The 16159-nt window shown below is 36.6% G+C and overlaps 1 protein-coding gene across 6 annotated transcripts in view; it reads right to left on the bottom strand.

Annotated features, from left to right (window-relative positions):
• Positions 1-16159, bottom strand: part of FAR2 (fatty acyl-CoA reductase 2) — a 153101-nt gene that overhangs the window by 4040 nt on the left and 132902 nt on the right. For 5 of the 6 annotated variants that reach the window (XM_082352219.1, XM_082352218.1, XM_082352217.1 and 2 more), the window contains 7 exons: positions 14875-15052; positions 13484-13528; positions 11390-11508; positions 10104-10171; positions 7472-7643; positions 2832-2961; positions 21-148 (listed from right to left, as the gene is read on the bottom strand). In XM_082352219.1, coding sequence (XP_082208345.1) covers positions 21-148; positions 2832-2961; positions 7472-7643; positions 10104-10171; positions 11390-11508; positions 13484-13528; positions 14875-15052 — 840 coding nt within the window. The remainder of the gene's footprint in view (positions 1-20; positions 149-2831; positions 2962-7471; positions 7644-10103; positions 10172-11389; positions 11509-13483; positions 13529-14874; positions 15053-16159) is intronic. The other variant, XM_082352220.1, reaches the window with a different exon arrangement.

Raw genomic sequence — 16159 nt, 5'->3', positions numbered from 1 at the left:
AACTGACTGATTATATTTACCTTCTTAAGTGTTGCTTTGCTTCTGGGATCCCAGCCATATCCTCTTTCAATAAATACTTCTTAACTCCTAAAACATAATTTTCAATGTATTCCAACCAATTCAACTGGCGCACATCGAAGTTGAATACCTGAAAGGCAAGAAGAGATTATGGATTGTCAGAATTGCACAGCTGGACAATCACTTTGTTCATCTGATGAAGTTTCTTTTACCTAAATGAGTGACATTCAGTTTGGAAGATTTAGGTTGTACCCCTCCAAACGAGATGATTTGAGCTGTTATTTTAAAGGCAGTAACAATATGGATTACCATTTATATATGAATATTTAAACATGGATCAAGCACAAATATTTGATCTTTAGGAAGTCTTGGAAATTTAAAGGAACTGGTATTAGTCTGGTGAAGGCTAATTTCATTTCAAGTAAATAAGGATTAATTTTTTTTTTTAAAGAGAATAAATATGTTAGGGACCAAAACAAATTATATGTGTCTTTTTCTTTTCATTATTCTTAAATTTTGGTGTTCTCCCCTTGCCCTAGCACCCTTTCCTGAAATATCACTACTTCATTATGCTGATTAAGGTAAACTTTGGACTTAAGTTTAAACCAAAGGCTTAAATCAAAGCTTTAAGGACTAACTTAGCAGAATTTATATTCTATGTTTGCTTTCGAGATGTTATCCATTATGTTTCTTGGTGTGCCACAAAACAAAGCCCTTCAGAAACATTCAGAGTGGTAAGAAAAGCTTTGCTTCTCTTAGAACACTAGTGTATTTTCTTTTCTTAGACAAAGAATGCCATGAAACTATATTTTCTTTTCACTTTGCCACCAGAAATCTTAAGAACAAATTCCCTGCTTAAATGCAGTGACTTAGTAGGATCTTGTAGACTGCATATGAACGTTCTGTTTTTCCATTCTTACTCTTGATTTCATATTTTAGTACATACTTTTCCTGGTTTGATGTTTTATTTCTGTTTTGTGTTTTTATTACATGTATTTATTGCAAGTTATCCCAAACCTTTGTGAAATAAATTGGAGTATTAACAAAGAAGGCAGATGAGATTAACGAGTTCCAGAGAGTTTCACAGACTTGTCCAAAAGCTGAATTGCTTTCCAAAAGTAATTCTGTATCACTTTGTTTGGATTTGTTTATTTTCCACAGTATCATTAAATGATACTTATTCATCTATATAAACAGAGGCTTTTATTTTTATGCTATTTCATGTTTCTAAGTTAGATTTCAATGAAACCCTAGTTTGGAATCCTCATTCCATACAGCAAATGAAATTGAATTCTGAGCCACACCAGAGTTTGGCATTTATATCCAAGTATTCATGACTATTACATTTGCTAAGATATTTGGAAAGCATATGTTAAATCCACTGCAGTTTTGATTCTTTTTTTCACAAAATTTTTAGTTATTTTAGGTAAAAATATTTGTAAAATGTCAAAAATGAAACTCTAAGCTTATTACCTTTTGAATTATTTAGATGGGTAAATTCCATGGAGAAAATGCAATAAAGATAAGCCTATATAACATTTGATGCTAATTTTAAAAATAATTTCTAATAGCCTGAGGGGTTTTAAAAAATAAGCTGGTTTGATCCATGCATTTTAAACACAGGTGCTTAGAAGAATTTTGTCTATACAAGGCATGTAAACATTTCTGAAAAAAAAAAATCTCTATTTCATGTCCATTTTAGAGGTACACAGCAATGATTTCAGTTAAAATATCCGTCTAAATCTCAACTGGTATATTTAACATCGTGTCTGACTGCAAGTAACCCTTAGGTTCCATGGTGGGAAGTAATTTTAGGACTTGGATTTGAATCATGCTCTATGAGGCTGGTATGTACGAGCTAGCAGGTGAGGCTAGCTAGCCATCTAACATTTACTTCTCAGCATAACTTGGTTTCTTCTACATGCATGACTTGGTTTCTTCTACATGCTGGCAAGCACAAGACAAATCAAGAAATTTATCTTTTCTTTTAAAAAAGTTTTAGCGGAAAATGTCAAGAGAGTGAAATTTTTAAAGCTTAATTAAAAACTAAGGATATGCTCAAGAAATAAATGACTGAGAAAATGAAGCCAGGGACATGTACAAAGTACAGAAGATTTCTATATTTGCGAATTTCAGGACAACGTTTGTGACTGCTAAGAAGCTAATATATAGAAATAAATGGCACTGATCCTGAGTGATTAAAGTGAAGGCCTATCTGGAGAAATAAACGTCTGAATTGTCAAAGAGAAATCATTATAGGGAGGAAGACTGACAATGCTAGAGAGAGGGCAATGCTGATGGCGGGAGGTCTTAGCTGGGCTAGAATGCAGAGGTGGAGGGGTTAGCTTATCTAAAAAGATAAGAAGGAAGGAACTGTAGCTTTGGAGATGCAGAACGATTTTGATTTGACAAGAACAGTGGATGAGAGAGTTCCTGACCAGTAAAATTATTTTTTTTCATTGAAGTCATGTTTTGGAGGTTAGGGGGGAAAGATAGAGGTACTGAGGATTTGTTGAAAAGTGAACAGCTATGGAAGTTGAACAAAGGATTGAAACAAAGTATATGAGACCTGACTGCAGAACAGCAGTGAGAAGCTCGCCAAAGGCTAAGAACCTAGATCGCTTACCTACATTAAACTTGCTTCCTGCAACTGTGTTGATAGCATTCACTGATTTTCTTAGCCAAAAAGAAAAAAAGAAAAAAAATTCTGTGTATATAACAAAAACATCCTTTATTCATCAGCTCTCCAGGTCAAATAATTCTAAATTCTGAATGGGTAAGGTTTTCCTGTTGGTTGTCAGTGCTGTACTCACTCTTTGGTCTTCAGGACTCAGCTTGGACATCAGCATTTCTGTATTGTATGTGCTCCATTCCCAACTCCGGTTGATGAAATACTCCAGCATGGAAAGGGTTCTTAAAAGCCGATTCATGAGTTTTGTCATCCTGAGGTAAAGATCACATAGGAGCGAATATCAGTGCACCACAGATGGCTGCTTCCCTGCTACTCTATAGGGATATATGACAAATTATGTTTGAAAAAATATAAAAATTATTTCTTCCCACTTTTTCCAATTCCACATTAAAACTCTTATTTTTTCCCCCTTCCATGTTAACACTCTGTTGAATGAAGGGAAGGGGATGAATCTAAAGGCGCTTGTTCTATCAGGCATTTTAATACCACTAAACCTCCTCTTTTCTACCATCTCTTTCTCAAGAGTTGCAGATATTTTAAAAGCCTAGCCAGGTATCCACCCCTGATGACATACTGTTCAGTCTTTGAATTCTGAGGTAGACAATAAGAAAACTTATTTCTCTTTTTTATTGTATGTTCTTGGATTTTTTTAAAAAAACTAATTGATTCGAGGTCTTATTATATAATTTCTAGGCAGAAGTGGTGACTGTATTAGCGTCCAATGAACCAAAAACAGTTATTAACTGTAATGGAGATTTAAGGGGAAAATAGTTTATTTGTTAATAATTTACTCAGTTAGGCATAGTGCTGATACTTTTAAAAAATATTATTTCCACTAATTCCCATAACATCCCTGTTACGTAGTTATTTATCTGCATTTTCAAGTAAAGTAAACTTAAGAAAGATTAAGTGGCTGTGCTAACGTAATGTGTCAAAGCCAAAATTCCAACTCAGTTTTGACGGACTTCAAAAAGCCTCTGTAAACTCACCCCCTGTATCCCATTGCTTAAGATGGATCACATCTTCTGACCCCATGGTCAGGACCTGCTGTTTGAACTTCCCAACTTTATAACAATTTGTAAAAAAACTTTTGTATGCTTTCTTATTTGATCCTCACAGTATGATTCTGTGAGTTAGTCAGGGTCTATACTGTTTATCTTCATTTTACAGACGGATTAATAGGTTCAAGGTCACATGGCTAACGCTCAAGTCTGGATTTTCTGGTTACAAATCACCTTTGGCCTATAGAACATTCGATTTTTATCTTAATCAGTTAGACTAATCTTGGTAACAGTTATTACTATAGTTGACCCCATAAAGACTTACGATGCTATTTGGGGAATTTGGTCTTATTTCTGGTCAAATCCTACTGCCCATATCCCTGATGACTCATGAGGTACTTCTCTCATGGTATCATGGGAAATTCTTAGGCAAGGATGTAGAATCAATACAAGCATCATAATAGGGTTCCATTTACTATTGTTATGTAACATCTTGGCTGTAAACTGATTTATGTTTATATTTATATCCTCCCACAGTTCATCTGTTGAAACCTATTCCTCCTAATAGTGATAGCATTTGGAGAAGGAGTCTTTGGCAGATGGGTAATGCCCTTATAAAAGGGACCCCAGAAAGCTCCCTTGGCCCTGCCAGCATGTGAGGACACAGAGAACATGGCTGTCTAGGAACCAGGAAGTGGGCCCTCAGCAGATGCCGGATCTACCAGCATCTTGATTTTAGACTTCTTAGTCTCCAGTACTGTGAGGAAATAAATTTCTATTTTTTGCAGGATCTCAGTTCCCTGACCAGGGATTGAACCCGGGCCATTGCAGTGAAAGCCTGGAATCCTAGCTACTAGTCCAACAGGGAACTCCCAAATTTCTGTTGTTTATAAGCCACCTAGTCTATGATATTCTGTTATAGCAACCCAAACAGACTAAGGCAACCTTTATCCAGTCTACAACCCTGACGTAATTGATATGATTTCAACAGATTTAATTTTTAAAAATAATCATTGCACAATGATTATATATATAATATATATACATTGTATATATAATATTGTATATTATATATACAATGGTGAAACATTGTATGTACAGGACTATAACAGCATAATAGTATTTTTTTAGAAAGAAAGAATACATTTATTACTCTCAGGTAGTAAAGATCTTCTTAATGTGTACAATGCAAAAGCTATAAAGGGAAAGTGATTCATTTTATCACAAAATGTTTAAACTTCTTTGGTAATAATATTAATTTCTATATTCTATGCACTCTTATGTAAAACCCTATAAAATAGGTATGATTACAATCCCCTTTTTACAAGTTAGGAGTTAGAGAGGTTAAGTAATTTAGGGCTCATATGGATAAATTGGTGCCAGGATTTAAATATGTAAGTCTGACTCCAAACTCCATGCTCTTAAGACCTGCATTATATATAGCTTCCCTTGTATTAAAAAAGCTTCATAATTAGAACTACAATATAAGAAACTGACTTCAAGAAAATACATGAAATATATATTTACACACACACACACACACAGAGCTTCCATAAATTAAGTACAACCCAATAGAAAAATAGGAGTATTACTCAGCCATAAAAAGGAATGAAATAATGCCATTTGTAGCAACATGGATGGACCTAGAGATTATCATATTAAGTGAAGTCAGACAAAGACAAATGTCATATAACTTATATGTGGAATCTAAAGAAAAATGATACAAATGAACTTATACAGAACAGAAGTAAACTCACAGACATAAAAAACAAACTTATGGTTACCAAAGGGGAAAAACGGGGAGGAATAAATTTAAAATTTGGGATTAACAGATACACACTACTATATATAAAATAGATAAGCAACAAGGACCTGGAAAAGAATATATACATGTACATGTGTATATACGCATATATGTGTATCTGAATCACTTTGCTGTATGTATACCTGAAACACTGTAAATCAACTATACTTCAATAAAAAAAGAAAAATTAAAAAAATAGGTGAGAAATAGAAGCAAGCAACTCATACCAGAGAAAACACGAAAGTCCAATACACAAATGAAAGCCCAGCCCCTCCAGCAATCAAGGAAAATGCAAATCAAAGTGATGAAGAGATGCTATTCCTTGTCATTAGTTTGATCATTCAAAACATTGAGTTTTGCAAAGTATTAATGAGAGTGAGAAAGAAAAGACTTGTACTCTCACTTGCTGTTGTGGAGGTGTAAATTGACAGAGCCTTCCTTTAAGGCAACCTGGTGGTAGTCATAAAATCCATATACTCTCCAATCTAGCAATCCCACCCCTCAGCCTCCTCCCCAGATCTAGAGGCACATTCTAGAAAAAAGCATGTTTGTTGCCCCATTGTTTGTAATAGCAGGGGAAAAAGACAGCACTAGCAGAATGACTCAGATTTTCATGGAATGTAAGTGAAAAAGTTAAAAGTGTGTAGGATTGATTTATATATACACAGAGATTTATACATACACTTACCTCAAAGCAAAACTGTATATATGTCCATATATGGTTGTAAATACATAGACAATTACACACAAACACACATGGGGAAGGAAAGGGTCCAGAAGGATTCTAGGATTTTCTGCCATAAAGATTATTCTTAAGATTCCTATCACATAACAAACCCAACCATTTCCCATGAATATTACAATTTAATTTCTTACAAACAAAATACTTAAAGATTTTTATTGGGCTCCTTCCTCCTGTGTTTTCCTTTTGTACTTACCAAACTTTGCCCTTCAACCAGGTCTTCTAACTCTGATATGTTTGAAAGGCTTTAGCGTTTCTGCCAGGAATGTTTGGTTTTCCTTCTTTTCCCATCTTTATTTAATAAATCCCTCATACTTTCCCACAGACACAGCATCTCCTTTTTCACCTTGCTCAAGAAGAAACTGACAATTGAGTTATGAACGCTAAGTAAGGTCTCTGAAAATTTGGATAAACTCTACATTGCCTAAGTTTCAGTCATTTGCTCTGCTAATAAGGATGGAAATAAAACACGCTGAGAGAGACTTCTTCCTTTAAAAGGAGCTAACATCATGCTTCTGAGGCTTGATGGCAGGGATTGCCTTTAGTAGTTATGATAATGATGACACATATAGTATTATTCAAGTGAGACGGGTACGAAGGGACATGTCCTAGGTCACACAGCTGGAAGGTGACAGAGCTGCCTCAGCATCAACATACTTTCATTCGACCTTGTTCCCTCTACTCTCTTCACTCATCTCCAGGTGGCAGTAAATCCAATTCTGGTTTCTCCAGATCTTTTCTCTGTCACTTCCTTTGAGACTACTTAAAATTCTTCCTTTAGCTTCCATTTCCTCATTTGTAAAATTGGGATGATGAGAATATTCTCCTTGGGATGTTGTGAGAATGAAAATGAGATCATCATGCGCCATCCCTTGTGTGTATGTGAGGCTGTTACCATTGTACATTTTAAGATCATCTAACAATTTAGAAACTCCCAGACACAGAATCTCAGTTGCTTTTCTTTGTAGGTGAATGATTACCTGCTGAATTCATCAAGCAAGTTCCTTAACATATAACTTCCTTTATTATGACAAAGGATCTCTAAGGTAGGCTTTTCACTACTACTGCTTTGGTTGTCCCCTTATATATACAAAATCATAAATATATATGATTCAGTTGTCACCTTTCATCCCCAGGTGACGGGAGGGCTAAGGACTTGGGGCCCTAAACTTCCATGCAGAGACACTCCTAAAGCTATTGTCTCAGCTTCTCACCTGGGCTTCCTTCCCGTGAGCCGCAGATAGAAGTCATAGATAATGGCAGGGGCCCGGTGGCTGACTGCATTCCAGTACTGGGTTGTGACGTTGTTGGTTGTGAACTCAGCCTTTGGCCTCCTGAAAGCTCTCTCAAGTGGGATTTTTTCAAAGGTTGCCAAGACTTGGATCCCTGGGGGAAAAAAAAACCAGAATAAGTAAGTGCTAAGTCTAGGAGCATATAAACCCACTGTGGTGGATGGCATTTGCAATGGGTCAAAACAATAAATAATAAGGATTTGTCGTGTAGAGTCACGAATCAATTTCTGAGAATAATATTAAGATTTTTATGCCGGGCAAGTGGTCACCTGCAAAATCAAACAATTTGAATAGGTTAAGAATTGGGTCCTTCTCTTGAAATTTTTACTCTAAAACAACTTCTTGGGAAAATAGTTTTAGTCCATACAGTGAAGTATTGTTCAGAAAAACTTAAATCCATCATTCAATTTCCAGGTTATCTAATCTATTCTAAAGCCCAAGACAGAGCCTAGGGGTGTTATTTCCTTGGTTGGATCATTTACTTGCAGGAAAATCGGGAAAGTTTCTTGACATTTTACTTAAACTTTTATAAAGATTTAAGTAAAAGAGAGAATATAAAAGCAGGACTCCTTCGTGTTGGTTCACTTTAAATACCAGTCTTTTACTTCTTTGGTATTCCTACTGCTCTGGAATACATCAGACTCAATTGTTTTACTCTTGTCTCCAGAGTTTTTTAAAATAATAATCTTTTAAAAAATATTATTACATATATAAAACCTAGTTTAAAGCTTTTAGTGTATAGTTGTAAATCCAATATGTCTTTTCAAAAGGTATTCATTCATTTGAATTCAATTTTGATGTTATTTATGTAGAATTTTCAAAGAATATGCTTAAGTTCATTACTCAGTTATGTTGAAGCTATCAGTTATTATGGTAATATGATTACTGTCCTTCATAAAAGATACTACCTAGAAATCTGTATGAAAAATATATACCCTATACAGAAAATATTATCAAGAAACATCTGATTCCTGGGTCTTTTCCTCCCAGAGGGATTCATATTAACTTTTAGGAATCCCTAGTGGGTGGTCATTACACATTCAGGAGACCTGTCTTCTATCAATACTTCTACATCAGGCTCCAGCTCCCCATATGCACTGAATAAATCATTAACTCTCTCTGGGCCTTGTGTGTCAAATAAAGTGAGCACACTAGATTATTTTTAAGATCACTTTCAAATATTATTATTCCACAAAATAGATAGTAAACATTTTCAGCACTGAAGAAGACTATTTTGAATCTCAGGAATGGATTTTACATGTAGCATCTTTTTATTTAAGAGTTTAGGTATCTTGGGGACTTCCCTGGTGGCGCAGTGGCTAAGACTCCGCCTGCCAATGCAGGGGACATGAGTTCGAGCCCTGGTCCAGGAAGGTCCCACATGCCGCGGAGCACCTAAGCCCGTGCGCCACAACTACTGAGCCTGTGTGCCACAACTACTGAAGGCTGCGTGCCTAGAGCCTGTGCTCTGCAACAAGAGAAGCCACCCAATGAGAAGCCCGCGCACCTCAACGAAGAATAGCCCCTGCTCGCTGCAACTAGAGAAAGCCCGCGCACAGCAACAAAGACCCAACACAGTCAAAATAAATAAATTAAAAAAAAAAAAACTGTTTAAAAAAAAAAAGTTTAAGTATGTTGGTTGCTTCTATTAATGCCTCTTTTTTTAGTGATATCTTAATTCTGTTACTGAGGTAGAGGAGATTTATTTTTATTTCCAAATATTGTCAGAATTATTTAGCTATATGATCTAAATAACTGGATATATTAGCTAAAGAACTTTGATGGTAGTAGATAATTTCATTTTACTTTTACTGAAGTAATAACTTTGCATATAGAATAGCAGAGCAGAGTGCTCTGAATTGGAAATGAGATTCTAACAAATTAAGCACATTTGATTTTTTTTCAACATCTAGTAGCTAAACAATTAGATGATCTAAAAGTTTCAAATATTTGCAAGCAAATCAGCTTTGAAATTGACAAAGGAGAGTACAAGATTGGTTAGCTAGTTTTCTATTATATGCAGGATTAATTCAATTCAACAGGATACATTCAAGGTTACACTATGTCTGACAGCATAAATTAATAGAGTATCACTGACTCAATAACACGAGTTAACATTATTGGACTTTTCTAAATCTACTTGGCCATTGATTATGTCACATTCTCAGTGATGTGGCCAGGGTATGAGGGCTGTGTTCATGAGAGCAGTGGCTCAGCAGGCAGAGTATTTTATCACTGACATTGCTTATAATTGCTGACTTTTACTTGGCTTTATTTATTTTTTAAATGTCTATAGCCAATGGACCCCTTATTGCTTACAATCATGCAGCTATCCCACTGGCCCCTTTCTTTGGTATACCACAGTACATCCTAATTAACTCTTACACATTTACAATTTGCAATTATTTTTATCTCTCTACCTATGTTTTGTCTTTTCCCCCATTAGACTCTAAGCTCCATGACACACTTTGTCTATCTTTTTCCCTGTGGCAGACCCTAATCGTGAGTGAGCAGACTCTCATTGTTATATAGGTACATTGTTACAGGCACTTACCCATTTTGCCCCAATTACAGGGATTGAGGTTGCCAGATGTACAGTGGTAGATCAATGTTGACTTAGGTCTGGAAAACAAAAGTTAGATAAATACAACAAAATGGAGAACGAACGAAAGAAAGATAAGGGAAAATAACATTTAAACAAGGTTTTTTCAATAATTCCCGTAACTAAGGCACCCTACGCAACACTTTCATTTTTTGTTCCTTTTTTGGGTTAATAAACAAAATAGAAGAAGACTAGGAAAAGTGCAAGAGTGTGTGTGTGTGTGTGTGTGTGTGTGTGTGTGTACATGTGTACGAGGAAAAAAATCCCAATAGGTTAACATATTTATGGAGCAAATGGAGGTAGCATGACGATGAGAAAGCAGATCATGTTTCTAACTTCTTGATATCTTTATTGGGCAAAAATATGGGCCATATTTTTTCCTAAATCCAGTGAGGCTCTGTTGGATTGGAAAACATCTAAATGTCTAACTTCCAATAATTAATAAAAATTAACTTTGTTTACTTTTACTAACAAAGCTAAATATACAAACAACCTATTATTTTTTCCTTGTACTAGAAAATCCCGCCCACCCCGCCCGCACCCATCCCCTGCTACACACGCGGTGATCTGAACTTTTGGCATTTATTAGGAACTGAGGAGTTTAAAAAAATATGCTCTCATTTCATCCACTTTTATCTCCTTTGCCTTAAAAAAGGAAGCTGTATTTTAGATTACTGAATAGAAAGAAAAGCTTTTCGGTTATCAAGAATTAGATGGTTAAATGATTTGAAGAATTTATTACTTTATGATCAACCAAGTACTAACCAGTATTTATAAAACAACTTAATGCATATACGATGGCATAACTGGAACTCTGTGAAATATTGAAATGGACACCCTCTCACATTTGGGGTCTTCCACAATAAAATGCATATATATATTTAAATAAATTTATTTATTTATTTATTGGCTGCGTTGGGTCTTCGTTGCTGCGCGCGGGCTTTCTCTAGTTGCAGCGAGCGGGGGTTACTCTTCATTGCAGTGCACGGGCTTCAGTAGTTGTGGCTTGCGGGCTCTAGAGCGCAGGCTCAGTAGTTGTGGCACACGGGCTTTGTTGCTCCATAGCATGTGGAATCCTCCCGGACCAGGGATCGAACCTGTGTCCCCTGCATTGGCAGGTGGATTCTTAACCACTGTGCCACCAGGGAAGTCCCAAAATGCATGTATTTTGAAAAGGTGCCTAACACAGTCTCCCTCCTTCTCATCAGTTCTTTGAAAGCCAGCTTATGCATCCACACCTGTGAACTGCCGTGTACCATCCTACAGCCAAGGTGAGATTGACGACTATATCTGCTGGAATTAAATCTGCCACAGCCATCGGAGTAGCTCTTATGGACCGAAGAAACCCCTTCCCAGCCTGCACAGGAAAAAGGACATAAAATATATTTTAAAAATTTATTTATTTGGCTGCGTCAGGTCTTAGTTGCGGCACGCGGGCTTTAGAGTGTGGGCTTAGTTGCCCCACAGCATGTGGGACCTTAGTTTCCCGACCAGGGCTCGAACCCCCATCCCCTGCATTGGAAGGTGGATTCTTAACCACTGGACCACTGGGGAGGTCCCAAGGACATAAAACATTGAACCAGGTCTTAAGTAATAGCCGGGATTAAAGTATACATCAGACAGGTAATACGAATCCTGTTGGTGATAACGGCCAGCACTGATCACTGCTTACTAGGTTCCTGCGCCAAGGCTGACTGCTCTCAGCCCATCCAACCTCCCAGCCGAGTTCATCTTAAGTGTCACCATTGCCAAGAACCGCTAGGGGTCCTCAGGTTCCTTTCAGAGTGAAATTCCTCAAACTTGTGAGAGGTTTAATGTATTTGGTTAATTAATAAACAATAAGAATTAGGGTTCCCAAATTCCCCATTAATTTAGCTTACCATTTCTTAAATGATGTTGTTTTCTGCTAGTGCCTACTAATTTACAAGCAATAATAGACACTAAAAGTTTAAGAAACATTTTTTAAAAATTAATAAAATTCTACTACTTGACAAAACTTTTTTTACTACTTGGGGGAAAACCTACCATTATTTACTTTTTGTTCAGTGTCTTTGTTTACCTCACAGATCACTGATGTTATACAGATGTAAGAATTGGGAATTATTCATGTTAATACATGTTGTGTCAGTAAATAAAGAAGTCAGTTAATAAATTAAAAGTCACGTTTAATGACTTTATAAAGTAATTGGTTATTTACACCCTGTATGTTTCCAACATCAATTTGCAGTGGTTAGCACTTTCTTGTGTTCCTAATTTCTGTTTTCTTGTAACTGATTTCCCTTACTTTGGACATAGGAAATCAGTCTGGAAAATTTTAGAAAATTTGAATTATTGTGCAGCTTTGTAAACAATGTAATAAAACTCACTCTTGGATCATGTTAAAATAGTTATGTTCTAAGTTACCAAATGCTCACCCCAACTAAGCCTCAAGAGTTGAAGGCAGGTAGGGAACAGAAAAAGAAAGAAATCAGAAAGGAGTTCATTGTCATTGTGTTTGACAAGTAGTTATAATTCACTGTCTTATATTTGTATTGTAGTTCATGTTGGATCTAGTTCTAAGAATAACAAAGGCATAGTCTGAAACATGAGATCCCTAATAAGATTTAAACTCATTTAAAGAGTGGAAGTCCTGTTCATTGTCCTAAAGAGTAGAGTTGTGGTTCTGGCCCTAAGATGCTTCAGTGTGAACTGGGAAGCACCACAGCTCACTGGATCAGTCTCCACTGCCGGGAAACACACACAAAGTGCTGCTGACCCAGAGGAATGATTGATGTTTCTCCTAGTCTGTGAGAGTATTATTGTTGAAAAGTGTTTCCTATAGTCATCAGTTTTTATATTTGAAAAATTTGCTCCAATTGGTAGTTTTCTTTCTTGTATCTATTAAGAAATTGATGTTGATATATTTTATGAATTTATATAATTTCTATCCACACGCACATAAATTTAAAAATCTTTGTGGGGTATGAGTTCTAGTGCATCCCTAATTCAAGCTACGGTTAAAGAGCAAAAAGGGGGAAACACCCCCATCTTGTGTTAACTAAGGGGAAATACAGGCATGGTACTAGATGTTCAAAAGAGTTTCCAAAAATAAAACTCCTAAGTAGTAATTGATGATATCACAGTCTTTCTGTTTTCCTGATAATGATATCCACAGATAATTAATTTCATTCTGCCTCTATTTTCCAATTGGCAAAATTGAAATAAGTTGCATCAATTGTGGTTAGTAAAGTAACGCTTATGGTTTTGCGTCAGTGAAGCTAAGCCAACACTTGCATTTTGTCACTATCCCTCCACTACTTTTCAAGTAATTATTTCCACACCGTTATACATACCGCAACAATGAGCCCAGTAGGTCCATTTATGTTATCAACCCAACCCTAAAAACAAAAGAAAAAAAAAAGATCTCTAATTGGTTCCACATGTCAGAAAATCCTAATATCTTTGGAACATCTGCAGTCTAATCTTAATAAACTTCAAACAAGAGCACTGAGACCCCAGCCAATAGAACTGTCTAATCCAGTATTTCTAAGATTTCAAACAGAGACCAATGAGAAAGCACTGGATATTTTTTGGACTTGGTTTGTGCAAGAATTAAAATTCTGCCAGCATTTATTTCATAGCAGGAATCATGGATGGTTGCAAGTTGTTTATGACATCTTATGAACTAAACTGGATCACATCTTAAATATCATAATCTGCTAACCAATTCATTTTCCCCACCTGGGCCTGATTTTAACTCCTCAAGGGAACATTTCAAACACAGTTTGTAGGAAATGTCCATTTCTTGACAATTGTAAGAGTCATAGCATCTTTCGTTCTATCTATGTATGTATGTATCTATCTGTCTATCCAGCTATGTATCTATCTATCTATCCATCTGTATTAGCTTGCCTACAGATGTTAAAGATTATATTTAGGAGCAGTTAGAGACAAATGTCTCTTTGAGTTTGTCTCCTAAGCCCTAAGCAAGTCAGTTGACCTCATTATGTCTGTTTCTTTATCTGTGAAAGTCAAAAATGTGTGTGTAAAGTGGGAGAGAAGAGAGGAGAAGTTGAAGGGATTAATATTAGTTGAGCCTTTTACTAGGGACCAGGCATTGCACTAAGCACACCTCATACATCGACTCATTTGATCAACCCTCCACAGTGGGTGGGATTAGCCCAGTTTTACAGATGAGACAGCTCAAAAGCCTGCATGTCAGTAAGTAATGGAGCTTGTATTTATCTGGTGCAAAAGCTTTACAGAATTGCTTCAAAAAAGATGGTATAATTCAAAGTACTTTCTAAAAGATATAGCAGTATACAGAGATAAAAATTATTATTCCTAAACTGAGGACTTTTCTCTGAGCTTCCTGATTCCTATTTACCCTGGCAATTGTAATACTACCAATTTGGCCATCAAGAACATTCTGCTATATTTAAACTATAGTGGGGAAGCCAAGAAATAAAACTATTTCACATGGCAATTTTGAGACGAGAGTTAATGAGAAGCTAATTTAAGACTCCACCCAACTCTAGGACAGTCAGTGTCACACTCAGAGGAGCCCCATGCTGAATAAATCCTGAACCGAATGTGGACTTCTGTCCCAATATAATGGGTTCACATTTGATTTGCTGTACTTAGCTCTACATACTAAAAAGAAAAAATAAGACATCAGAGAGTAATTGGGCTGGAAGGATGCTGGTTTGGAAGCAAAGTGTGGAATCCAGGCGAGTGGGCTTACTGGGAAAGGCTCCTGCCAGGTTGCTCCCACGATGGAGGGCCGTATGATGGCAATATTGAGCTTGCCGCTCTCCTGCTGCACCACCATCTCTCCCAAGGCCTTGGTGTAGGTGTACGTATTGGGCCGATCCCCGATCAGCTTGGGTGTGATCTCATCAATAATAGCATCGTCTAACCACCTGAAGGTAGTCAGAGTAAAAAAGAATGCTAGCAACATGTGTTAGACAATAGACCAAAAAAGAAACTGTGAGACATCGACAATCAAACAAAACGTCCCCCTTCTAGCTTGAGTTCTGGAATTAGGAACTGTCAGAGGACACCGAGGCTTGAGAATGTACCTGTCCAAATGATGCATGACGGATGAGTTCTTTGCTCTCCACTGCTCAGCCCAATATTACTAGTCTAATCCTATGGCCTCCTGCCTCGATAGATTTATCCGATAGCTATGCAGTCTGCTACTTGATTATATAGACTCAATCTCTATCTTGAATTGTTTTCTCTCAGCAGGAATGTACCTATGAAGGTACATTCAATGAACGCATTGCGAGGGCCAGTCGGGCACCTGACAGCGGGCTGGCTGCCCTGGTCATGGACTTGAGAGTCTGTCCTCCGAGGCTCATCAGTGGCAGCCCCACTCATTCACTGTTGTCCAGTTAGAACCTATGGCACCAATCTTGTAACCTTCAGCTTTGATTTTTTAAAAATTCTACTCAATGCCTCAAAAAAGAAAAGCAACTACACTTAGCAGACTTACAACATTTTAGCAAATCTATGCACTGTATTTTGAAGGTCTGTTTAGAGTCTATGCTAATAACTTGGTAATAATTTCCAGAGATTTCCAATGAGTTCTGAAGTGCTCTTATAACTATTAATAGTCTGTCAAGTGGAGTGAGAATAGCACTGTGAAGCAGCTTTAATAGAGTGATTATTGAATACCTTCACTTACACGAAGACCTGCATCACGAATAACTGTTACCATGGCATTAGCCTAATATTTTTTTAAAAGATGTTAGAACCATTTTGATAATCCCAAAGTCTATCTGATCTTCTCTAAGAAAGCAATCAAACTATTGTCGATTAAATATTGAATGTTTCTCTTAGTTGGTAGATCTATTTGGTTAAACTTTTGATATAGTATAGTTTTTAAAAATTAGGCTATATGTCAGTGTGATTTTTATAATCCATGTGTTTGGTACATGCATTCCTATTTTATCGGACCCAGCGCAATCATACTATTTTGATTGCAGAAAAATCTTATTAGAGGTTATCGTCTTCCTCCCATGACA

This window comes from Balaenoptera borealis (genome assembly GCF_965194805.1).
Source record: "Balaenoptera borealis genome assembly, chromosome: 13".
Lineage (NCBI taxonomy): Eukaryota > Metazoa > Chordata > Mammalia > Artiodactyla > Balaenopteridae > Balaenoptera > Balaenoptera borealis.
Note: the sequence above shows the minus strand (reverse complement) of the source record. Positions and strands in the feature narration are given on the sequence as shown.